Genomic DNA, 27894 nt, shown 5'->3' with positions numbered 1-27894 from the left:
GAAAGCATTATTTGACTTTATTAACCTCACTCATAATGTTGAATACAAATGCAAAGTTAAGTGGTAATCCTCAATTTTAAGTCTATGTCGAAGCATGGTCTCTTAGATTTAAGTATTAGGGCAGATATGTGTCACAAGAAGGAGGCAAACCAAAAAACCAAGCTCAAAAAACCCCACTGATTTATCTATGTATTATAAAGTGTGAGCTACAGCCCTTATATTCCTTTAAATGGTATTTTCTTCCGACTTTCCAATAATCTCATCAACTGAATTTTTAACCAGACCCTATAATCTATCACAAGTTTCCCAATTATGAATTGAAAAGAAATCTAAGTAGATATGTGTACCAAGTACTTCATGAAATTTACCACACACAGCTGAACTTCACATTTTAACTTCAAAAATTAAAAAGACTATGATATTCTTAAAACCCAAAGGCTAGATTAGGCCCACCTTCCAATCTTTTCTGCATTTTAAGAAATGATTTGATCTAATGATGCTAACATAGAAATACATTATATATCTTAACATCAATAAGATATGACATTCAAGGGGAGAGCCAATAAACCTTTGCATTTTAAAACCAAAAGGAACACATCTTGGACACCTTAAATTACAAAATTCAGTTCTAAGCAGGAACTGTTACTGTGTAACAAATACTGCTCATATCAAAAGTGCTGGTGACAAAGAATTCGATATGCCCTTCCCATAAATCTGTTGATATACATATTAGAGCTATAACTGTAATAAGATTTTAAATGTTTAAGGTGCTTAAATCTTGCACTGCAGGACTAATGCAATAAGTACTCATCTGCTACCTCTCTGTAGCAACTCCAGTTAGAGAGAACAATCCACCGGCAAAAGGACAAAAACGCTGTTATTTCCTAGAATGTGGCATTTGTGGGGCTGGAGTGCCCTCTATTGGTAAGGAAGAAGACACACTCATTAGCTGTCCTGCATGCATCTTCTCATTAATTCGGAGTTCACATCCATCCTGAAGCATTCGAACTGCTATTCGGGCAATGTTCTTAGAATCGTCCAAACCACTGTGAGGCCGCCCATCATAATCCATTCCTAGTTTTTCAAGCATTATTGTCAGTTTGGTTTGGCTTCTAGGAACCTAAAAAATAAACATACAGCTTAGTAAATAATTCCTTAGTATTCTGTAAGTCACTGTAAAGTGGAAAAAATAAGAAACTGAAAATTAACAGTAATAGCTAAATAAAGTTAGGCAAAGGGCAAATACTCCTGGTCAAATAAAGCAAACAACTCGAACCTTTAGAGCTTTAAAAAAAGATCTTAGAGTTTGAGAAGAAAATACATATAAACAGATGGAATCCTTAAGACATCTGAAAAGTTTACAGGTTTGTAGTTTATACATCATTTATGAAAGGCAATGTATTGTTCTGGACATCTAAGTTGAAGCTCTACCTTTTTAACCCAAACAAATTTGCATGGTATTTTTCTGTAATGTATTATTTTACTTGACTGACTGCTTAGAAAGATACACCAAAAAATATTTAGCCTTTCTAGATGACTAAAAATAATGAAGATCAAGAATGAAAGACAATGTCATGGGGTATTTTTCAACCTATTTAAATACCCGCTCCATTTTGATAAATATAAAAATCTCACACAGTCCTCAAATTCCAATATACTCCCCTGCTTTTGAGAACCACTATTCTATCTCCTGTATATCCCTAACAGGAATGAGATCTGTTAAGTTTTACATGCTGTAGTTTGTATAGCTATGGCGCCTATGCATCTTGGAGCCTCAGCTTCTTCATCTGTAAACTGAGAATAATAGCTGTACTGTTTACTCACTGGGTTATTGGGAGAATCACAAAGCAAATGATATAAAACCATCATGAGAAACATCAATAGCTATCCTAAGCTGTAATACTGCAATACATTCTGGGCCTTCCACTCAAAATCACCTAGAAAATGTGCTTCTAAAAATAACTTTTCCAAAACATTGAATAACTTACGTGAAATGAACTATTCCTAGAAATACACAACCTACCAAAACTGAATTGTGAAGAAAACAAAAAACCTGAACAGATATATAAAAGTAAGATAGACTGAGTCAGGAATCAAAAACAACAAAAACCTTCCAACAAAGAAAAGCCCAGGACCAAAATGCTTCACTGGTGAATTCTACCAAACACTTAAAGAATTAGCACCAATCCTTCTCAAATCTTTGCAACAAACTGAAGAGGAGGGAACATTTTCTAACTCACTCAATGAGGCCAGCATTACCATGATATCAGAGCTAGACAAAGACACCACAAGACAAGAAAACTATGGCCAATACCCTTTATGAATACCGATGCAGAAATGCTCAACAATACTAGCAAACTGAATTCAGTAGCACATTCAATGGATTATATACCATGACCAAGTGTGATTTATTCCTAGAAAGAAAGGATGGTTCAACAAACAAAGATCAATGAAGGGAAAAAACACATGATCATCTCAATTGATGCAGAGAGAGCATTTGACAAAACAGAACACTCATTCATGATAAAAACACTCAACAAACTAGGAAAACTAGGAAACTACCTCAAAATAAAAGGGCATACGAAAAACCCACAGCAAATAACATATTCAATGGTAAAAGACTGAAAGCTTTTCCTCTAAGATGCAGAACAAGAAAAGGATGTCCACTTTAACCACTTCCATTCAACATAGTATGGGAAGTTCTAACCAGAACAAGTAAGCAAGAAAAAGAAAGAAAAGGCATCCAAATTAGAAAGGAAGAAGTAAAGTTACCTCTGCTTGCAGATGGCATGATCTTACATGTAGAAACCCTAAAGATGCCACCAAAAAACCTGTTTGAACTAATAATCAAACAGCAAAGTCACAGGATACAAAACCAACACGCAAAAGTCAGTTGCATTTCTATATATAACAATGAACAATCCAAAAAAGAAATTAAGAAAACAATTCCATTTCAATAGCATCAGAAAGAAAAATTACTTAGGAATAAACTTAATCAAGGAGCTGAAAGACTTGTACACTGAAAATTATAAAATACTGCTGAAAGAAATTAAAGACATAACTAAATGGAAAGACATCTGTGTCCATGGACTAAAGGACAATAGTTTTAAGTTATCAATGATAACACCCAAAGCACTCTAAAGACTTAATGCAATCACTAATAAAATCACAATAACGTTTTCTGCAGAAATAGAAAATCCCATCCTAAAATTCACATGGAATATCAAGAGACCCCAAATGGCCAAAATAATCTTGAAAAATAAGTTGGCGGTCTCATACTTCCTGATTTCAAAACTTTCTAACAAAGCTACAGTAAGCAAAATAGTGTGGCACCGGCATAAAGATAGCCATATTGACCAATGGAATATAACAGAAGGCCCAAAAATAAACCCTTGCATATATAGTTAAGTGATTTTTGACAAAGGTGCTGAGACCATTCAATGGGGAAAAGACAGTCTTTTCAATAAATGGTGTTGGGAAAACTGGATCTCCACATGCAAAAGAATGAAGTTGGACCTTACCTTATACCTTATATAAACATTAACTCAAAACGGATGAAAGACCTAAACCTAAGAGCTAAAACTATAAAACTTTTAGAAGAAAATACAGGGGAAAAGTTACATGACACGGGATTTGGCAATAATTTATTGGCTATGACACCAAAAACACAGGAAACAAAAGAAAAAATAGATAAATTGGACTCCATTAAAATTTAAAACTTTTACATATCAAAGGATACTATTAACAGAGTGAAAAGGCAGCCCACAGAATGGGAGAAAATACTTGCAAATCATATATCTGAAAAAGGATTAATATCCAGAATATATAAAGAATTCCTGAAACTCAACAATAAAAAAACATACAACCTGATTAAAAAACGGACAAAGGATTTGACATTTCTCCAAAGAAGATAGACAAATGGCCAATAAGTACATGAAAAGATGCTCAACATCACTAATCATTCCGGAAATACAAATCAAAACCACAATGAGATACCACCTTGTACCGTTAGATGGCCATTATTAAAAAAAAAAAAAGGAAACAGAAAATAACAAGTGTTGGCAAGGATGTGAAGAAATTGGAACCCTTGTGCACTGCTGATGAGAATGTAAAATGGTGCAGCCACCGTGGAAAACAGTATGGGAGTTCCTAAAAAAATTAAACACAGAATTATCATACGATCCAGCAATTCCACTTCTGGGTACACCTAGAGTGAAAGAATTGAAAGCAGGGACACAAACACATATTTGCACATCCGTGTGCATTGTAGCATTATTCACGAGGGCCAAAGGGTAGAAGCAATCCAAGTGTCCATCAACAGTTGAAAGAATAAACAAAATACGGTATACATACATACAATGGAATATTACTTGGCCTTAAAAAGGTAGGAAATTCTGGGGCCGGTCCGGTGGCATAGTGGATAAGTTCACTCGCTGCACTTCAGCAGCCCAGGGTTAGCAGATTCAGATCCCCAGCATGGACCTAGCACTGCTTATCAAGCCACGCTGTGGCAGGCATCCCACGTATAAAGCAGAGGAAGATGAGCACAGATGCTAGTCCAAGGCCAATCTTCCTCAGCAAAAAAGAGGAGGACTGGTAACAGATGTTAGCTCAGGGCTAATCTTCCTCGCAAAAGAAAAAAAAAAGTCAGAAATCCTCAAACAATGGAATATATTTAGCCTTACAAAGGAAAGAAATTCTGACATATGCTACAACATGTATGAACCTTGAAGACATTAGGGTAAGTGAAATAAGTCAGTCACAAAAGGACAAATATCGTATGATTCCACTTTCATGAGATACCTAGAGTAGTCAAATTCATAGATACAGAAAGTAGGGTGGTAGTTGCCAGGGGTTAAAGGAAGGGGGAATAGGGAGTTATTGTTTAAAAGGTAGAGAGCTTCAGTTTTGGAAGATGAAAAAGTTCTGTAGATGGATGGTGGTGATCACTACATGACAATATGAATGGTCTTGATGACAATGAACTGTACACTTAAAAATGGTTAAAATAATAACATGTCTACTCAGCAAGGGAAACAAAAGAAAAAATAAACAAATGGGACTGCATAAGACTAAAAATCTTCTGCAAAGCAAAGGCAACCATAAACAAAGCAAAAAGACAACCCGCCAACTGGGAGAAAATACTTGCAAATCATATATTCGACAATGGGTTAATGTCCAAAATACATAAAGAACTCACACAATCCAACAAAAAAACAAACAATCTGATCAAAAAATGGGCAGAGGATATGAACATTTTTCCAAAGAAGATACACAGATGGCCAACAGGCACATGAAAACACCTTCAACATCACTAATTATTAGGGAAATGCAAATCCAAACTACAAGATATCACCTTACACCTGTCAGAATGGCTATAATAACAAGACAAAAAATAACAAACGCTGGAAAGGATGTGGAGAAAAAGGAACCCTCATACACTGCTGGCGGGAATGCAAACTGGTGCAGCCCCTATGGAAAATAGTATGGAGATTTCCCAAAAAATTAAAAATAGAAATGCCATACAATCCACCTATCCACTACTGAATATTTATCCAGAGAACATGAAATCAACAATTCAAAGAGATTTATGCACCCCTATGTTCATCGCAGCATTATTCACAATAGCCAACACGTGGAAGCAACCCAAGTGCCCATCAATTGATGAATGGATAAAGAAGATGGAGTATATATATACAATGGAATACTACTCAGCCATAAAAAAAGACAAAATTATGCCATTTGCAACAACATGGATGGACCTTGAGGGTATTACATTAAGCTAAATGAGCCAGACAAAGACAAACACTGTATGATTTCACTCATTTGTGGAAGATAAACACAGGGATAAGGAGAACACATTAGTGGTTACCAGAGGGGAAGGGGGTGTGGTAGGAAGGGGGAAACAGGTAAACGGTCACATATGTATGGTGACAAAAACTAGACTACTGGGGGTGAACACAATGCAGTCTACACAGAAACTGATATATATTAATGCACACCTGAAATTACACAATGTTATAAACCAACATGATCTCAATAAAATAACGTTTTTTATTTATTTTTTGGTGAGGAAGATTTGTTCTGAGCTAACATCTGTGCCAATCTTCCCCTATTTTGTATGTGGGTTGCCGCCACAGTGTGGCTTGACAAGTGGTATAGGTCTACACCAGGGATCTGAACCTGTGAACTCAGGCCCCTGAAGTGAAGCATGCCGGACTTAACCACTACACCATGGAGCCGGCCCCTAAAATAATTTTTTTTTAAATGATTAAAATGGTAAATTTTATGTTATGTACATTTTACCACAATAAAAAAAAAATCTCAGAGATAAAATGAAAAGTCCTGGATAGCACCAGAAAAATGGTTAACTCTATTAAACAAAGGCTACTTCATTCAATCATGTTTAAAATTTAAACTGTGTGAAAACTTGGATAAAGAACACATAAGCTTCATGCTTCCTCTGGCCTCGCAAGGAAAAGTTCTCAGCAGGTGTCTGACCAGAAAGGTGAGTGGTAGGAAACTAGGAGGGCAGATTTTGCTGAGTGGTTTGAAGAAGAGCTGCAAAAACTAGCCTACTTAGCAGACACGTTCATCACATAAGCCAACTGAAGAAGTCCCTATAAGACCCTGGAGAAATCATTTAACTTCAAGTGACAAGCCTCTTGGATTTCAAAGGAAACTGAGTCTTTGGAAATACCATAGTGCAAAAGGAAATCTTAAATATTCATGCTTTTGCATGGGCTTGATAGTGAGGAAAGCTATTAGCAAGTCTGAAGACTTATTGAAAGCCACCTGGAAAACTGTAGGAAATTAGTGTTTTTCCTCCCTTTCAACACCAGAGTATGATTAAGGGAAGGACCCTTTCTCTGAATCCTCTGCTCAGCCTGAGAATTTGACTTTGAGAAGAGAGCTTTGTAAGGTACAGTCTGATGGTACACTGGAGATGAGGCTGACTGATCTGCCTCTAGCAAAGTTGTGGCTATCTGCAAAAGAGGAGGGTCCTGTCATTCACAGGAAGGCAATGAACATTTGCAAAGTGCAACTTCATTGCACTTTGCAACTTCTTATATGTGTAAGCAAGCTTTTTCTTGTTTAACAAGAAAGCAAGAACAGAAGGAGTCTAATTTCAGCAGAAAATGAAATTCATGTGAGCTTATCTCAAATTTATCCCAAAATTGAGTACCTGTACAGGAAAAAAACAAAAGAACAAAAACAAACACAAGTATCACCTTCAAGAGGTATATTTAATTCTTTACTCTTCCTTCAAAAACAACATTTTAATTCATATATAGAACTATAAAACTATAAAAGAAGTAAAGAAACTAACACATTTGTATATTTTTGTAAATGCTAAACCTACATTTGAGTCTGATCACGCCATACAGAAAGAAAAATTTTATTTTCTAAAATCTTGTATAAAATTGTGTCTTAGGCTGTATTTTTATTCATATTGTTTCAGACTACCTATACAAAAAATCGAACCTCATTTTAAGTTTAAGCTAGTTATTTAACAGAAATGCATTACACTTCCCTTATAAGTTTTTAAAATTTATGAAAAGGAAATAAAAACATTAATTTCAAGTTTAATTATCCATCTCCACCCTCCACTCTCAAGAAAGGTTGGGTAAAAAGTCACTTTTAGTTTTAAAAAGAAGAAAAGAATACTTTGTACATATCATATACCAAAGACCATACCTTGTCAGCATCATATACAGTACAAATTTGTGATAAGACTTTCAGGCCTACTTGGATAAAGCAAACCAAAAAAAAAGAAGAAAAAATTTTAAAAAAGAAAACATAAGTTTCCTCAATTTACACTACTAATTGGCATTATAGTTGATATCTACCATGAAGAGGAGAAAACCATGCAGGAAATTGGTCAACATAAACAGATCCACAGAAAAATATTATTCTCCACTTCAAAGAGCACTGGCAATTTTACTGCCTTAATATCCCCACAACTTTCTGATCACTCTGAGGCACTGGGAGCTGTAGATGTTTTTACATAGACCTGAAAATTATTTTATGGTTTTATTATTAATAATTATCCTTAGAATAAATAAATTATTCCTCTAAGTTAAAGGTTTGAGAAAGACGCCCTAATATAAGAATGCATTACCACTTGGGAGTTGCAGCCAAAAAAAAAAACCCTAAAGATGATCTAGCCCCTACAAATTTATATGAAATACAGAGGAGAGAGGCACATTTGAAACCAAATCACAGGATACAATGAGCAAAATCTAGACTATGGGAAACTCTACAGGACAAATGGCTCAGTTTCTTTAAAAAAAAAATGCTAGAGGGAAAAAGGAGGTAGAAGAGCAGCCAGCTTCTAGATTAAAAAACTTCAGAGACACGTCAACCAGTTGCAAGTGTGTGGACCTTACTCCGATCCTGATTCAACACACAAAAGGTAAAAGAAAACAAAATATTTATGATAATTTGATGACATTAAGGAATTAATTTTTTTAGGTGTGATAATGGTATGGTAGTTATGTTTCTTAAGAGTCTTTATCTTTCGGAGTTAAATCATGAAATGTTTACAGATCAAATGAAATAACGTTTGAGATCTGCTTTAAAAGAATAAGGAAAAGGGAAAGTAGGCGGGGATACAGATGAAACAAAGTTGCCCATGAGTTTCTAACTGTTAAAATGGGGTCACCAGGGTTCATTATACCTGTCTACTTTTGTACATGGTTATAATTTTTTATAACAAACTTTTTTTAAGAAATCACAAAATGAGTGAAAAGATATATCCATAAGAAAGGAAAAAATATTTATCTAATATAATCAAGAGAACAATATCCAAAATAAGGATCTAGAAACCAATAACAAAAGGAGAGACTACCCAATTTGTAAAAAATGGGTCGATTTAAGCAGGGACTTCACAAAAGAAGAAATCCAAATGGCTAATAATCATGGGAAAAGAAGCCCAGGCTCATAAGTAATTAAGCAAATGCAAATTAAAACCTCAATGAGATGGCATCACACACGCACCAGATTTACATTCAAAACATGTGGCATAGCAGATTCTGGCAAAGACAAGGAGCAACTGTCAATTCACACACTCTTCTGGTGAGAGTGTGAACTGGTACAGTCTCTTTGGAAAGCTCTTTTTGCATTATCTAGTAATGTCAATGATGCATACATCCTATGACCCAGCAGTTCCACTCCTAGATTTATACCCTGGAGAAATAAGTGCACAAAGGCAGCAGAAGACAGGGACAAGAATGTTTATAGCAGCACTGTTCATAAAACCCCAAACTGAAAACCACCCAAACGGCCAGACAAAGCAGAACAGACAAACTCTGGTATATTCACACAATGGAATTCTACACAGCAATCAAATAAATAAACTACAGCTACACACATGACATGGATGAATCTCAAACATAATTTTGAGAAAAAAAAACAAAATAAACAACACAGCCAGTATGATGCCTATTATATCATGTTCAACAACAGGCAAAACTAAACTGTATGGTAAAAGGATAAAAAATATTTATATTTAACATAAATATTAAAGCTCTAAGGAAAAACAATGAAATGATTCCCATGAAAGCCTGGACCACCAGAGCTCTGGGAGAAAGGAAGGGAGTTAAGTGGGTAGAAGTTACAAGGGATTTCTCTTCAAAACAAACTGTTACATTCCACTTTTCTGTATGCATAGCTCTCTATTGTAAAAATGTTAAAACCACAAAAAAATGTTTTTAAGAAAAAGCACCTTTTCTCATGAACCTACTTTGGGACGTGCTTCACCAAAATGAGGTTGTAAACGGATAAAGAATATTACACAAGATCTAACACATGACAGAGAAGCAAAGGAAATCTCCTAGATGATTTCAGAAGAAGCCTGAAGAACAAATAGTTTAGATTACAACAGGATTAAAGGTTCAGGAAGTTAGCTGCCAAGGAAAAAAGGAAAACGAGAAACTGACAGACCACCTAAGTGCTTTGAGTACAGAGAAGTGATTTACAGTTTGACTGGAGAGTAACGGGATAAGAAAACAACTAAAGAAGTTAATTATTAAATCCGGGGAAAAGCTGTGAACCCTCTCCAGCGTCATAGGAATGTCAATACAGAATAATGATTTGATATAAAGGTAATGTCACTATATCAGAAGGATGCAGGGAGGGGAAGGTCATGCAGGTACGGTGGCTTTTAAATAGAGCTAAATCTTCATTTTGCATTGCAGGAAGTTAATAGATTGCTCAAATTGAAAATTCAAAAAATAGGGGCCGGCCCGGTGGCTTAGTGGTTAAGTGCGAGCGCTCCGCTACTGGCAGCCCCGGTTCGGGTCCCGGGCGAGCACTGACGCACCGCTTCTCCGGCCATGCTGAGGCCGCGTCCCACATACAGCAACTAGAAGGATGTGCAACTGTGACATACAACTATCTACTGGGGCTTTGGGGGGAAAAAAAAGGAGGAGGATTGGCAATAGATGTTAGCTCAGAGCCGGTCTTCCTCAGCAAAAAGAGGAGGATTAGCACGGATGTTAGCTCAGGGCTGATCTTCCTCACAAAAAAATACGCTGCAGCGGCCCGGGATTCACCGGTTCGGATCCTGGGCGAGCACCGACGTACCGCTTGTCGAGCCATGCTGTGGCGGTGTCCCATATAAAGTGGAGGAAGATGGGCATGGATGTTAGCCCAAGGCCAGTCTTCCTCAGCAAAAAGAGGAGGATTAGCAGATGTTAGCTCAGGGCCAATCCTCCTCACAATAAATAAATAAATTAATTAATTAAAAAATAAAAAAAGAAAATTCAAAAAATAGCATAAACACATAATTTAGAAATATGAAAGTTACTATTAGAAAAAATAACTTTAAAAAGCTGAAAGCAGGGCCGGCCCTGTGGCTTAGCGGTTAAGTGCGCGTGCTCCGCTACTGGCGGCCCGGGTTCAGATCCCGGGCGCGCACCAACGCACCGCTTCTCTGGCCATGCTGAGGCTGCGTCCCACATACAGCAGCTAGAAGGATGTGCAGCTATGACATACAACTATCTACTGGGGCTTGGGGGGAAAAATAAATAAATAAAAATTAAAAAAAAAAATAAAAAGCTGAAAGCATTTGCCTCAGGAGATTAGGAACTGGTGAGGGCCGTGATGGAAGACTGTCATTTGTTACAAGCTTTGCAATACTATTTAGAAAATTTACACTACATATATATATTAACTTTGATAAAATTAAAATTCAGTAGGGAGCACCTGTTCCACAAACAATCCACATATCGAATACCCCTATGGTTTCAAACCTCTGTTACTGAAGATTATGCGTATATACTTAACCTATTAAGTAACAGGTTGAATAAGAAAAGTAGCTTATCTTTATTTCTAAACTCAGAAGAACATAAATTTGGAATCTGAAAAGTAACAACTAATTATATGCCTTCTGTGAAAAGCACTTAGTAAATCACAACTTAATATACAATATAAAATACAAACTTATAATAAAGAGCAGTATAATCAATAAAACATAGAAATTTTACCTTGTAAAAGTTTCCATATGACTTTCGAATATTGATCCACTTTTTAGCAAAAGGAGGGTATTTGAGCCTGCTTAGCCGGCACTGAATGTTCAGGAACTTACTCATATCCCATGAACTCACGAATCAAAAAACAGGAAGAAAAATGGATAAAATAAATGCTATACTATTCTTATAAGTGAGTATTTTAAGTCATTCTATTTGGTTTTTATTTACACGTCACCTTTCTTTCTTATATTCACACATAACATCAAGCTTAGAAAATTAACCTCTCTTCCCCCAAAATACTAATAGAAAAATAAACTTTCAAAAAACAAAGAAAAGTAGAAGTGAGGTGTATTAAATTTTTTTCACAAACTGACTAATTCTTATTAGGCTCATCTTGATCATTTTTGTGGTTCTGATTACCTAAGCAGATCTCTATCTTGTCGACTATTTTTTCGTAATTCTAAAATAACTCTGCTAAGCTTACTTTTAATGCCAGGTTTATATTAGGAAGTTCTTTGAGGGCGTGCTTTAAAATAAAACAAAAAACAAAAACAAATGAACAAAATACTTGAAAGAAACAAAAGTAGTTGGTATTGAGTAGTTAGAATACAATTTGCTCTGCTCTATGGTGTAAGTTTCTACAACGCTCATTAACCTACAGAGCTAGGAGAACATTGACTGTGTAGTGTGGAAATCGTGTTGGTTCATACATGGCTTTTCCTAGGCAAAGGGAGTCAGAATAAGAGCAGTAGGAATTATTATAACCTTCAGCAGGAAAGAAAACGGCTCTCAACTCAGCTGCTGCACTGGCAACAGGAGTACTTTCAGAAAATTAAAAACAAGTGCCTGTCCCCAGAATCCTATTGCTTCTGCGCATTTGCAATATCCTTGGAGGCAACTTCCACCTAACCTGAGCTGCTGGCCTGGGTTGTCCAAATTATTTCTAGAGGTATCCATTATTGTTTTTTAGTGCTCTGGTTACAAAATTGCATATGTTTTGAATGATCTGTCCCAAAATGTTAGGTTTTTACAGAATCACACATACTGTGTTATGACAGAAAGACCTGTATACTTTAACAGGAACACTCCTCATTCATGTTTAAAATCAATAATAGATTTCTAAAGAGGTCCGTCAACATTTTCCCAAACTTTTATTTTTATTTTTTTATTTTTGTGAGGAAGATCAGCCCTGAGCTAACATCCATGCCAATCCTCCTGTTTTTTTTGCCGAGGAAGACTGGCCCTGAGCTAACATCCATGCCCATCTTCCTCCACTTTATGTGAGACGCCGCCACAGCGTGGCCTGACAAGCGGTGTGTTGGTGCAAGCCTGGGATTCGAACCCAGGCCACCAGCAATGGAGCGCGTGCACTTAACCGCTACGCCATGGGGCTGGCCCCTCAAACTTTTATTTTATTTATTTATTTATTTTTTTTGTGAGGAGATCAGCCCTGTGCTAACATCTGCCAATCCTCCTCTTTTTTTGCTGAGGAAGACTGGCCCTGGGCTAACATCCATGCCCATCTTCTTCTACTTTATATGGGATGCCGCCACAGCGTGGCTTGTCAAGCAGTGCGTTGGTGTGCGCCCGGGATCCGAACCGGCAAACCCTGCCCGGGCTGCTGCCGCAGCGGAGCGCGCGCACTTAACCGCTTGCGCCACCGGGCCGGCCCCTCAAACTTTTATTTTTAAACACAATTATGTCGTGATTAAATTCAATGCTCTTTCCTGTTGTATGGGAGGGTCTCTAAACTCTTTATGTAGGTGACATTCAGCTTTAGTGTACAACCTGTCCACAGTTTGAAACAGAAGTTCTTTAGGACTTTCTTCCTCAATCTTAATAGCATTATGGGTATAGGAGCTGCCTTGACACAATGCCGTAATGCTTGTACTCATCTCTCTCATCTATCTGCCCACTAGGCTTGTCATTTAACAAATGCTTTCTGAGCACACATTTTGAGCTCAGCACTACAGTAAGCATTATGGAAGACTATTATACTTAAGTAGCACAAGTCTATACTCTAAAAGGATTTTTCATCTCCTTGCAAACATAAGTCTTACATAAAGTTTAGATATCAGAATATTTAGTCAGATGGCAACATGAATGGTATATATCAGAGTGGCTACAAGACTGCAAGAACGAAAAAGAGAGTTGCAGTGTTGGAGTAAACACAAGGCGGGCTGAGAATAAGGGTAAAGAGATAGTGAAGGAAGACAGCCTTCTGGTAGAGAGGAAGGCAGGAATAAGCACAGAGAAACGACAAACCCTGTGATTCCTGGGCCAGCCTGCCCAGAGAAAAAGAGAATAATGGCAGGTAGAGCAGGCTACACGGGGAGGGTGGGATGAGATGAGAGGACCCTGAAAGCCAGACTGAAGAGTCTGGACTTTTTTGAGGGAGAAGGTGTTCTCACAAAAACAGAGTTTCAGTAAAGTCATTTTAGTTTTACATATTAATATTTATACATTAATATTAATATATATTAATGTATAAATATTAATATTAATATTTATCTTTCTCTAGTCCTGGATTAGACTGTTATCACTGCTTTCCCTTCTCTCTTTGATCCCTAGAATTCAAAATTTAACCCTTCTCTCTTTGATCCCTAGAATTCAAAATTTAACTAGGAAAAAGAATGTGAAAGGAAAATACCATCTCCTGTGGGGGACTCTAGGACCTTTACTAAATAATATTTTTTGTGGTTATTCTAAAAGTTAAAGTTACATTAAATTTAAAAGTAAATAAGGAAATCGTTAGTCTTAAAAAGCAGATAAAAAAGATAATTTTCCTAAATACTTACCCATCTGTTAATATGGAATATTTATACTTTGTTCCTAATTCCTTCAATTTCATCCAGTCAACTACTTTTTTGAGTACCTGAGGGAAGGTATCAGCTCTGTCTACCTGATCCTGAGGATATAAAAGTAAAATATATAAAAATCAAGGTAGCCACAGGTAGTCCTACAAAATACCCAGACACAAACAATGGAGGGAAAGGAACAGTAAGAGAAAGTCTTCTCTGTGACGTTTTAAACTCTTCATGATTTCCTTGGCTGAGATCCACCTAACATTTCACTTTTAGGTCAATTAAAAATTGTTTACAGCCAAGTATGAGAGACTGCTCTCAAGTGAAGTATATAATCCTCCCAAAATTAAGATTTAAGATCATCCCTAGTGGTTCTTTTTTAAGGCCTCAACCTGGTGGCTTACTGATTCTCCACAGTGGAGAAAAGGGAAATCTCAACTGAAAGCCACAGCCCTCCCTCTAAAGGAGTCTCCCTATCTCAAAGCTCATATCTTCCCACAACATACTGCACACCGCTGCCAGACTGACCTCGCTAAAATGTAAATCTGATCCATCACAACCCTTTCATACTTAAAATCCTCCGAACGCTCCCCAAGGCCTTCAGGATAAAAAGACACACAAGCCTCTTCATGACCTGGCTTGCCTCTGCCCACCACTTTGGCTTTATTTGTGACCTTGTTCTTGCTAGGCCATACACATTTGAACCACCCCGAACTACTTACAATGCTGCTGTTCACACCTGAAATGCCCAGTTGTTCTTTTCTGCCTATTTACCTATCACGATTGAGCCCAAGTTCAGCAACTTGAGGAAGTTGTTCCCAGGGCAGCCCTCCACTCCCTCTGTCACAGGAAGCGCTTTTTATAGATGCCCATAATACCCTAATGGAACACTGACTTACTTGTCAAGTCTTCCTAATCACATTGTGACCACTGGTTTAATCTGTCTGTCCTCCTGATTAGAGATCGTTAAGTGAGCTGAGGAGAAAGGGACTTGAACATCTTTGTACCCCTAGTACCTTGGCAAATATTATAGTAGGCCCTCAAATACTTGTTGAGTGAATGAATGAATGAATAAAAGAACTAAGTAAATGAACATAGGGCCTACCACGTTAGATAACAACCAAAAATCAGAGACCTAAGAAAACCTGAGCTACATATAAAGTCAGGCTGTAAACAGGGACACTTTAAAACTTGATCTCCAAGTGCAGCAGGGTAGCACTTCCTTTACTAACGCTCCCAACAAATGAAACCTTTAGATTCATCACTACAACTCCTTACAAGAAAAGGCTGAGAAAGACTTTACCAGGTATAAAATTTGCTTTTCTATTTTTTAAATATTAGAATATGAAAGATCTTTACCAAGCAAGGAAAGTATCACATTAATTTAAACTGTTTACAATAATAATTTTGAAAAACTATGAAATAAATCCCTAACTTCAAAATTTCTCTCAAACTCTAGAAAAAGGAACATAGAATTATAACCTGAGTAATTCCAGTTAGATTGATGCAGAAATCAGAAAGCTGTGTGTTAATCTCTGGTCTCACATACTGCTGAAACGTATCTTCCTACAAGGGAAGGACAGCAAAGTTAAAGTATTTTCTATGACAGAACATACATGACACATAATACATGACAAATTCAGCCACACGACCTTGTAATTTTATAGGTGCTCATGACATAGATCTTTCTAGTTTTAACAACTTAAGGAAAACTTCCTATTCCCAAAGCACTCTAATTTTTTAATTAAAAAATTGTTTCACAGTTTAAAAAATTTTAAGATAAAGCGTCTGAAACCAAGCCATCAAACCAAAATTTAAATAAACATTTTCTTGAGGAGCAAAATGTTGACAATTTTGTTTGTAGTTATTTTGAAACTGTAAAGCCTATTAATGCAACCTCTACTTCAGATACTAAGAGCTTTTTAAATAATAAATCCTTTTGAAGAAATGCCAGTCTTCAGTTATAATAAATTAGCTCCAGATTACTGCTCTCTCGTTTACTCCTGAACGGTCCTTGTTTTTATGTTAAGATTCCATTAAACTGAATTCTGAATACTCAAAGTCTGACTATATGATATGTGGTAGTCTAAACGGTGATAATACTATATTTTTTAGCAATTTTTAACCTCCTCAAGCAGCTTTCATGCTCGCCTTCTTATCTTATGCTCACAACATCTCTGAGAACTCAGTACGGCCAGCGTTGTTATCACCAGGCTCAGATCACTAAGTGCTTTCTCCTCTAACCCAATACTGCCTCCCTAAACCAGGTCACACTAAGTCATGTGTTAAAAATTAAGGACAACTTCAAAGCCTGAAAATTGACATTGATGAGTGATTTTAGTGGAGTGACAGGATTGAATACATAACTTAGCAGCAACTGTTAATATTACGTAGATATGGAGAAAAAGACAAAGAATATTCCTTGCAGTAGAAGATGAAAAAACTAAGAAAAATAAATGTTTATATTTCCTAAGAATAAATTATTTTTACACACTAGTGTATTAAGCAGCTGAATTATATAAGTAGTTACTAACAATTGTAAAACAGCAAAATTAAAGAACAGCAAAGAACACCTGAACTTCAAAAGTAGATGCTCTTTACTTACCAGACATGTTGCAAAAGCAAAAATTCTACTTAACTGAATGTCATAGATAAAGTCTATATTCTTTTAAGTTTCAAAATTTTGTTTCGTAATTTTAAATGAAAATCTTTCAAAAAATATGCAGCAACCTCCCTTACCATTACAAGGTAGGTAAGGAGGTAACACTAAGCATAACATTAATAACATTTTATTTACTATTTAATACTTCTAACAGAATGCTATAGAAAACTATGCATTCATTGACCAAATATTTAATAATCACTTAAATAAATCACTTAAATAAATTACATAGTAAGTTAAAAAATAAAGTAGAGTAGGTAAGAGGGATCAGAAACATGGCGTGTGGGGGGCGGGTATTACACTATTAAACTGGCAACCAGTTAGGCTTTATTTAGAAGATGAGAGTTTAAGGAGGACTGGAAGGAAGTGAGCGTGAGAGAGAGGGAATTAGCAGCAAGACCTCCGCAGGAAAGGAATGAGAGCTACAGCCCCGGAAGGTGAGGGGGTGGAGCATGCCTGGCATTTCTGAGCAACAGCAAGTGGGTCGATATGGTGCAATCAATCTAACAAGAGGCCGATCATATAAGGAATATGACTTTCACTCTAACTGGGGAGCACTGAACGGTTTTGAGCAGAGGAGTGAAATGATCTGACATTTTTTAACATGGATCACTCTGGTCACTATGTTGAGAACTGGCTGTGGGGGACAAGGATAGAAACAGAGATCGGTTAGATGGTGAATGCAATAAATCCAGACAAGAAAGTATCGGGGCTCAGACTAGTCACAGCAGTGCAAGTTACGTAGCTGGGTTCTGGAGATATTTTTAAGGCAGAGCAAACAGGAGTCGCTGATGGACTGAATGTGTGATGTGAGACAAACAGTGGAGTCAAGAATGACTCCAAGGTTTCTGAACTGAGCAATTAGAAAGAGTTGCCATCACTCAAGCTAGGAAAGGCGGAAGATAAAACAGGGTGAGGGTATATTCACTTCGGGACATGTTAACAAATCCGTTTAGATGTCCAGTAGAGATGTTAAGTAAGCTGGATTTGGGACAGAGGTCCAGGTTGGAGATATGTATTTGGAAGTCATCAGCATACAGTTTCTAAAAGCCATGGATCTAGATGATAGATGAGATCACTAAGGGAGAGGATCTATACAGAGAAGAGGACCTAGGATTGAAGCCAGGGCATCTGATATTAGGAAGTTGGGAAGAAAAGGAGGAACCAGCAAAGGAGGCTGGAGAAAAATCAAGATAACGAGGTGTACTGGTAGTCACCTGAAGAAAGTGTTTCAAGGAGAGAGTGATCAATTTTACCAGGATTTAGATCAAGGTCAAGATGACACTGTTGAGTGATAGGATTTAATACATAACCTGTAGTGGTGTGGGTTTAAGAGAGAATGGGAGGAAATAGAGACAGAGGTATACACAACTTTTTCAAAGAAATTTGCCATAGAGGAACAAAGAAATGGGGTAGCTGGTAGGGAAGTGGGATCAAGTGAAGGCTTTTTATGGTGTGAAAACTTACATGTTTGTATGTGATGGGAACAATATAGTAGAAAGCAATAAATCATTAATGTCTAAATGAGGGAAGAGAAGTGCTAGAGCAATGACCTATAGTAAGAGAGAGGAAGTGAATTATGCAAGATTATCTGCCTTCATAGCTGTCATTTTTCCTTTTAATTTACTGACCTTTAACCTGCTTTGGACAACAAAATAATGTAAATAGGCGGATCGAGAAGATAACTAAAAGAGGCTTTGAACAATACTAAGAAAAAAATCTATGCGTTTTAATGCACAAAGCCTTTTTATACTTACTCCCAGTGTGTTGGTGGCAACTGGGGACACCACAGAAGTATCCTCTGGATACATGAGATGCTATGATATACCCTCACTCAGATTTTACAAGGCAAACAATATTATTTTTGAGAATTCCTGCCGACTTCCTGAACTAACAATGCTCTGACAAGTATCTAAAGCACATATATTGTATGGCTTAAAAGCCAAGGTTATGTGAGTCCTTTTCCCCATAAACTTTTCACCAGAAAGATGGCCAATTCAAAGTTGAAAAGTGATGTCTGTAAATCATCATTTTTTTTTTTTATTATTTTTATTTTTCCCCCAAAGCCCCAGTAGATAGTTGTATGTCATAGTTGCACATCCTTCCAGTTGCTGTATGTGGGACACGGCCTCAGCATGGCCAGAGAAGCGGTGCATCAGTGCGTGCCCGGGATCCAAAGCCGGGCCGCCCGCAGCAGAGCGCACGCACCCAACCGCTAAGCCACGGGGCCGGCCCCTGTAAATCATCGTTTTTAGAGATCAGAGTATACATTAGTCTGCAGCAGTAGTTCTCAACCCTGACTGCAAATCAACTGAGAAGCTTTAAAAAAAAATGCTGATATCAGGGGTCCCACCGCAGAACAACTAAACCAGAATCTCTGAGAAGAGGGCCAGGTATCAGTATTTTTTTTTTTTAACTCCCCAGGAGATTCTGATGTCCAGCCAGATATATGTTCTAAACAAATGCAAAAAACACCGTAATTTTAGCTACTGGAAAAGAAGAGAAGTAGACTCTGAAATTATTTTATTATAGCTCTTCTATTAATCAAGCTGATACAAAGTACACAGCAAAAGCAAAAAGCCCACTTTAGAATTCTAATTCTAGCTAAAACAGCAAATGAGATCCTTTGCCTTACTAGTGAATGCCAGAACAGGTGCTAAAATAAAATTAAAATATAACAATTCACTTACGATTTCTAAGGTATGAGTATTCAGTAAAACAACAGGAAATTCAATTATTTCATGGATGAACTCAGGTGGGTTGCCCTCCTCACAAGTGGCTTCAAAGTCAATGATACAAATGTAGTCATAGTAACTGTCAGCACAACTGCTCTCCTTCAACATCAGCTTCTGCTTCTTGTAATAGTTTTTCAGCCTCTTCTTCAGTACATCCTTTACTCCCCTAAGAAAACGAGAATAAAATTAACTCTGTGGTGACTCTTACAGTCAAGAATACGAACTCTTACCTGCTGGCACTGGGTTGAACAGACAGTCACAGCATAATTTAGCAATTGTCAGCTAAAATAAATATAAAGAAAGCAAGACTCAAAGCTAAGTTAGCAAAGAACTAATTAAAATGTTTAATACAGCATCAATATTTTCCTTAGCAAGTAATTTCACTTTTGTAGTCTATAAGAGCATTTTCTCCAATAAATACTGATATTTCAAACCATAAGCATTATCAGCATACACCACCTACATAGCCATATTGCCTTATATACAGCATACACCACCTACATAGCCATATTGCCTTATATACTAAGATGACATACATGACACAAAAGCTCAAATTAATACTGAATTATTCTACTGACCAAATACAAATTTCAGAATATGAAAATTCAATTGAATTGAACATATTGTGCCATCTCTTTCCTTTCTTTTGGCTTTTGTAGGTTAGACAACTAAAAAAATCCATATGAATATAAAAGCATTATGAGCCTACTATATAAAGTTGAATGTCTGTTAGCTATTTAACTGGGAAAACTAATTTAGAAGATATGTAGAGTGAACTGTGTCCAGAGTAACACTGTCATATTCAGTAGGTTCTTAACTGGAAGCAGATTTCTTAATTTACCATAAATGTAGGGGTGAGGAAAGGGTTGTTCTAAATAAATAACAATGATTGTAATGGTGGTCACGTTCTTCAAACAGTACATATTTCTTCAAAAAATTAAAAGTCACAATCAGTGCTCAGACTTCCTTTAGCGTTACTTGGCTGAGTCCTATAATGGCTCGCAAATACAGAACGGTAGTAAAAATAAGAGGATCTAAATTATAATTAAAGTGTATTGACAAGTAAGACATTTTGGTCATATCGCCCATGAGTGACTATTAGAAAAAATTGTTTTAACTTTTTGTTTTCCTTTCTAAACTACCACTGACAAGGTATCCTATCCATGAAAATACTAATAATTAACCAGATAGTTGTTTTACAACAAAGTGCCTTAATATATTTATTTGCTTGAGATTTTCCAAATTACCAAAACCTAGGAAGGAAGCCCCTTAACTCCTTTCATATTAAGGTACTGTGAGTGACCCTTGTGCCATGTGACAGCTTCGGATGACTTTGTCTTAATTTCTTTCTTTCTTTTTTGGAGAAACTATATTTTACAAAAGGGTTGCCTGCAAACCTCATGGCAACACAAACATATCACCAGTTGCTCCAGAGAGAAACCTGCATCTTTAACAGCTCCTTTGCCCCTCCACACCCAAATAATCACCATTTTTGCCAATTCCAACTCAGAAAAACATTCAGAATCTGGTTCTCCTTAATTCTCTCCAGGACGGCTACCATTAGCTTGTTGGACCATGGCAAATGCTTCCACTATCACAACTCTCCTATTCCCTCTTCACCTTACTTGAGAACTAAGCACTAATGCCAGTTTCCTGCTGAAATACCTTCAGTGGCTCCCTTCTGCTTACAAGGCAAAATGCAGACTTGAGCACAGAGTTCTTTCACAACTTGGCTATGACCCATCATTTCAGTATCACCTTCAGACGCTCCCCCTCCCCACGGTACATCGCATACTGCAGACAAAACATGCTACAAGTCATTGCCTGAATACGCGGTACGCTTTTATGTTCTATAACTCCGGTTGTACAATAATTGAAGAAAAAGAAACATCATGTAGCAGAAAACATACAAACAGAAATTAGGAGTTCTGAGTTCTTTTTGCCCGAAATACCCTCCTTCTCTTTCTGTTTGGCACATCAATTCAAATGTCACCCTTGAATTCTTGAGACAGACTCTCTTCTGTATTCCCATGCTGTGCTTGGGGCACTGGTCACTCTGTATTAGTGTGTTTTTCCAAGACTGTGAGCTTTACGTGTTTTACCTTTATAACTTTAACGCCTAGTGTAGTGCTTAGAATTCAGTAAGAGCTTGTTGAATAAATGTATAAACATATATCTAGATCTCTAGCTCCCATACAAGTCAGGAGTAAGCAACTGATCTTCACACCTGGGAAAGACCAAAATTTTGCCCAGAAAATCTTCCACAGGCTACAGACTATATCTTCATAATAGAAAGAGTCAAGGGGAAATGAGGTAAAAATTTTCTTCAAAAATTATGATGTAGACAGTCTAGAAGTGTAAAGAATGTATGTCTGCTCTTTTGAAAAGGAGTGAAGCTCTATTTTGAAGCAAAGAGGAGGATTACTGCTTATCAGACAGCAAGGATTCAGGGATACCCAGAAACAAGAACAGTTTTCATCTACTACACATAGTTAGTTTTTTTCTTGATGCCTGGCAGTTCTACTCTCTATCAAAAATCTGTATGTTTTTCCGCATTCCAAAGGTCATTCCTGCCCCATGCCCTAAGTCAAAATAAAGTACTTTGTTTTGCAAAAAATTATTAAAAACTTAAGCATGTATACATCATTAAAATACACACACAGCTGGCTGAGCTGCAAGGTTTTCTCATTCAACATACAGTTAAACATAATGCATACTATCATTCTGCATAGTTTTAGAAACTAAAACAGAAAAAAATATTTCTTGGTAGGTGAATGATTTTTTTAAATTACCTGGTTTCAAAGAAACTCTCTTTATAAAAATAATACAAATGGACAAAAGGGAAACATTTGATCTCATTAATAAAATAAGATACCATCAACCAAATGAGCAAATAAAAAAATTTACAACATACTTGGTATAATAAGGTAGAAACTCCTACACACTGCTGGTAGATTGTCAAAAATATTCATAGACTTTGACTCAGTAATCTTTATCATCTAAAAGACTGACAGAAACAGAGTTGCACACAAAGATTCGCATACAAGAATGTAAATTAATGTTATCTGAATTGTTAATAATGGTTATCTTTTTATATAGGATTAGAGATGATTTTTAATTTTTCAGCGTTTTCAAGATTTTCTAGGATAAGCATGTACTACTTTCATAATTTTAAAAAGTCATTTTTAATTACCTGGTTTCAAGCTTGAATTCTGAAAGTTTAGCTCTGAGTTCTTCCTTACTCATTCTGTTAATGCATCCATTCGTAATGGCAATCTCTTTGTAAACTGGGTCACTGAAATCACTTGAATTGGAGGTAATGAACTTAGATCCTTTTGTTTCTTGGCCATCAAATCTACATCGTTGCTTTTTCTACAAAAAGAAAAAGAAGGTATAGTTGATAACTAGTACAAACATCTTAAAGATTCAAATTTCTGAGGTCTCTCTGTGCTACATGTTCAACGAAAAGCACCTATCTCGGCTACTGGAGGGAAGACAGAATAGGAAGAGGAAAGATGTGTTTCTAACACAACTTACCTCGCTCTCTTCTGAGTCATGAGGTTCCTTACAGGTAAGCTAAGTAAAAAGAGCACTGGGTGCTGGAGTCAGAGCCCCCTCAGCAGAGCCCCAGCAGACCATTAACTAGCAGCATGACCGTGGGTAGTTACTTATTAGCCTCTCATCTTTAGTTTCCTTATCTATAAAATAGAGCATAATAGTAATTGTCTTAAATGGCGGTTGGTGTTTGGTAATGGTAAGGGTAAATAGTATTTATGCAAGATTATTATAAGGATTAAATGAGATTATGTATATCAGGCTCCTAACACCATACGCACCGTGGCTATTAATAAATGGTAACTTTACTTATTACTACTACAGACTGTAGAACAGACCTTTTCAAAGACAATATTCTAAAATTTACAAAAGAATCAATTTTTAAATTAATCTTTGCAAAATTATGCATGTCTAAGTCAATAACTTTCTGAGAATTTTTTAACCTGACTTCATTTCACAAAGTGAACAGAAATTCCCAAATATAAAAACAAAATGAACTAGAAATGTAGTTCAAAACTTTCTAGTACCCAAGGCAAAGAAGGAGATGTATTCAGTTTCAAAACACACAATTTCCAAAAGTTACAGGTATACCAGTTATTCAGAAAACCTAGTTATTACTATATTGTAAACCTTTTCTCTTTTCTTAAATCAAAATCTGTGTTAAGAAAAAACATGATTCAATTCTAGTCACTCCACAAGTAGGCCCAAATTACTAACATGGTAAGTTTCAAAGATTCGTTTAAAAGTTAATTATTTTGCACATGCAATGTTACAAACATTAGGTGTCCCAGGATTTTCAAAAATACATTGGTCCTTACTATTAATCCATATTAAAGCTTGTTAACTTAGTCATAATTTACCGCATTATCCCCATGAACTTTAATTACACATTAAGGAGGGATGACCATGGATAGGCCACAGTCCCAGGCTTAGAACTAATCCTGATGGTTCAGGAACTATTTCTCACTCTAAACTCTCAATTTAATGTTAAACATATTTACGGAAATGCAGTGCTAGGTACTGCGCCAGAGTACTCGAGAACTGCTCACTCTCATCTCCTCTGAGGAAGAGGTCAACAATTCCAATGTGTGGATTGCCCATAAACTGAAGAATAACTATATTGAAGTTCCTTGTTGACAAATGTGTGAAGAACTTTATTACACTAATCTTTGACTGAAGAAAATAATTACCTTTCAATAATATATTAAATTTACAATACCTGCTTACTTTGTCATTAGAATTTAATCAGGATAATTTGTCCTTTGTCTTTAAATTTACATGGAATTTTAAATATCATCTTCAGGCAAGTTAAAATTTAGGTCAACACTGAGTAACAGTTTGCCTACCAAAACACGTCTCAGTTAATTTAACGAAATTTTCTCTAGGCTAAACTCTCTCTCTGATTCACTTGCTTAATCCTTATCTAAAATTGTAGCTACAAAAATTACCCACAAGTAACACTGAGGCCTCTTCTAGATATGCTATAAAGCATGATTTCTATAAAGAAAGGTCAGCTTCCTCTCCTCGGTCCAACTCTAGTGCTCTTCCTTCAGTGAAGTTCAGGGGATAGCCAAGGTCCAGCTCTCAGCATCTCCTCCCAAACTTCCGGTCTACACTACCGGTTTCCAAAGAAAGATGCTTATTTAAGTCAATTGCTAAGGAGCAGACAGAAAATATTAAAAAGCCTACAATGTATTATTAATCTAGAAAAACACAAAGGTAGTTTACTAAAGAACATAAACATTGACAATGGCATCCTCCCCAACGTCTATGTCCATCTGTCACATTTCACATACAGTACTGGCCATATAATGAGGAAGTGGGACAGATTCCACAGAAAGGAACATTCACCTTCTCGGTACTGTGACATTTTACAATTTTCATGTGTCTGAGTAAGCGGTGGTATGGTTTATACTATCCCAAATAAGAGAATTTGTGCATTATGGAGAGGGACTAGGAAACTCTTTTATACCAAACAGGGGCTTACCGACTATACTGTGGCAAAGTACTTGAGTGTCGTTGAATGTAAAGATCAGTTACATATTTTCTTTTACAAAAAGATAGGTATTCCAAAATTGTTGTCTTTTTCTGTGATGAGAAAAGGATTAATAGCTTGAAACCTAGAAGTTTTTTTTAATGAACATAATTTGTTGTTTCAAGATGAAAGAAAATATGTTCTAACACTAAGTTAGATAATAACTGCTTATCAAAGCTTTTCTGTGGCAAGAACATTTTGAAAATAAAAGTTTTGGAAAGGTTTCCATTATTGCCAAAAAAACTGTGCATTACCTATTTAAAAAACAACAACAACAACTCTGCATCTGCACACTATAAAAAAACTCAAGAGGCAGAATTTAACTTGATGAAAATTCTTCCACAGGAAGAATTCTGAATGAAATTTGAACCTACTTGTTAAAAATATAAAAGTTCAACATCTATTAGTTTATGAAACAATTGACATTAGGGATAATGGAAATTCAGTTAGCTGAGTTCCAACAAAAACTTTGCTTAATTGAGATGGAAAAAAACCTCTCTCGTCATTTTTTTTTCCCCCCAAAGCCCCAGTAGATAGTTGTATGTCATAGCTGCACATCCTTCTAGTTGCTGTACGTGGGACGCGGCCTCAGCATGGCGGGAGAAGCGGTGCGTCGGTGCGCGCCCGGGATCCGAACCGGGGCCGCCAGCAGTGGAGCGCGCGCACTTAACCCGCTAAGCCACGGGGCCGGCCCATCTCATCATTTATTAAGAATACCCAACAACAGGTTCTTAACAAAAATGACAGTTAAAATCAATTTGGAACATAGGCTCAGGCCTTAAGTCATCATATCTCAGTTTTAAGGCTTTCAAATATAATGAAGCATATTCAATCACACTTATTAACAATAAACTTTAAAAACTTATTTTTAAAGTGACCTACATGATGGTGTTAGTAACAGTATCTCAGATTGAAGAGGGAGATGAGGTGAAAGAGTGGGTCTTTAGAGAGAAGGGACAAGGAAGACCTCTTTGAAAAGTAATACCTTAAGGAGAATGAGATAACTATGCCAAGACCCCGAGGAAGAGCAGGCAGGACAAAGGCAGCATACAAAGACCCAAAAGAGAAAGACTTGCCACCATAAAAGAACGCGAGGGAGCCAGGCGCACTGGGAGCGAAAGGGAAGCACTGTGTGCGATGCAGTTAGCAACGGAGGCAGGAGCCAGGTCCTGCGGGGCAGCACACTGAAGACGAAGGAGGAACCCAGTCAGACTCATGTTATTGACAGACCATTCTCGCTGCTATGTGAAGATCTGGCTGTGGATGGAGAGCAAGAGCTAGGCAGCCTCTTGCCAGCACCCACTCTATGAGGTGCTCAACATTTGTTTATTGACAGAAAAGGACCAATTTTATCTGCAGCGCTGGTCAAAATAATTATATTCGCTATATAAGATGAGACAATAAGTTGTAAGACCGTTTTTACAATTTTGCCACTGCAACTAGAAACTACTGGTAACTGTCAAAATCATTAAGAATATCAGTCATATACTATGTCTATATGAGATAGTATTAAATGGGCAAAAACCGGGGACGAAGCTCCAACTAATAAACACAATGACCTTAAGACTGAGAGGAGATGGGCTTCAAAATTTTAAAAGGTCACATATCTACAGCACATGGCGCGGTTTTTTAAAAAACAGCCTACCAACTACCGATCAGGACTAGACATAAGGACCCTAGCAACAGCGTGCACAGAATGCTGACAGCGGAATTCCCACTCAGAACTTTACAACCACAGTTCACGTGCTTCTCGTCTCGACTATTCACTCTCACCCAGCAGGTAATTCGGCCCCGACGGGACTCAGTGACAAGCGCCCCGAGTAAAGGCTCCCGGGGCTGGGGTCGAGGGGCGCGCGGGCTGCGGTTCCCACGGAGCACCCTAGAAGAACGGGGCGCGGGCGTCGGGCGGGGCGGGCGCGGCGGCGCGGGCCGGCTCTCACCTCGGGATTCGGATGCCGCGGCTCCTCCCCCCGCGCGGGAGCCACGGCCTCGCCGCCGGGCTCTTTGCTCTGCTCCTCCTCCATGCCGGGGGTCACGTAAGAAGAAAGCCGCTGGAGCCCGGCACTCGCTCCCTCTCACTGGCCAAGCCCGAAAGCCTCGCCTTTCTCCGTTGAAAAATTACCGGGCTCGCGTTCCCGCGGCGGCGGCCACACAAACTCGGGCGGACACCTCCCACTTCCGGGAGCGTGTGGCGTCCATACGCCGCGCAGGCGCAGTGAGCGGACGCGCGCGGAACGCGAGCGCATCTGCCGACAGGGGAGGGAGAAGGAAAGGAGAGAGGCGCGCGCACGAGATAAAGGGGTTAGAGGTCCCCGTGCGCACGCAGCGCGTGTGCTGTGAGGGTACGCAGGAGTCTAGACTGTGGTGACCGGGGGACACCCCCAGAGTAAATGCTCCCATCACCTTTTCCTGAGAAGAAAAACGAGAGGTACCATAGAGGTCAATTTAAACCATCGCGAATATTTACAAAACTATTTGCATTGTGCATAAGGAGTTTAAGACGTCCACCCTGGACAAGAAGAGGAAATGGGTCTGGACCTATTAGGAAACTGAACAGAGCACGGCAAACAAGTGTTTTCAGACGTTAGACAAGAGGTGGTTCTGGACTGTTACACCTCTGCGAGAAAAG

General features: G+C 37.6%; 1 protein-coding gene across 1 annotated transcript; it reads right to left on the bottom strand.

The window, feature by feature from the left end:
- On the bottom strand, nt 1-27425 carry ERI1 (exoribonuclease 1). Its single transcript, XM_004428810.3, has 7 exons — nt 27206-27425; nt 22869-23047; nt 19631-19841; nt 15761-15844; nt 14273-14382; nt 11490-11604; nt 1-1120 (listed from the first exon to the last, which is right to left on the bottom strand). The coding sequence occupies exons 1-7, from the start codon at nt 27287-27289 to the stop codon at nt 878-880; spliced, it is 1026 nt and encodes a 341-aa protein (XP_004428867.2). The 5' UTR covers nt 27290-27425; the 3' UTR covers nt 1-877.
- Nucleotides 27426-27894: the final 469 nt, after the last annotated feature.

This window comes from Ceratotherium simum, chromosome 28, assembly GCF_057802395.1.
Source record: "Ceratotherium simum simum isolate JZ-2026a chromosome 28, ASM5780239v1, whole genome shotgun sequence".
Classification (NCBI taxonomy): domain Eukaryota; kingdom Metazoa; phylum Chordata; class Mammalia; order Perissodactyla; family Rhinocerotidae; genus Ceratotherium; species Ceratotherium simum.
This window is presented reverse-complemented; position numbering and strand designations above follow the sequence as displayed.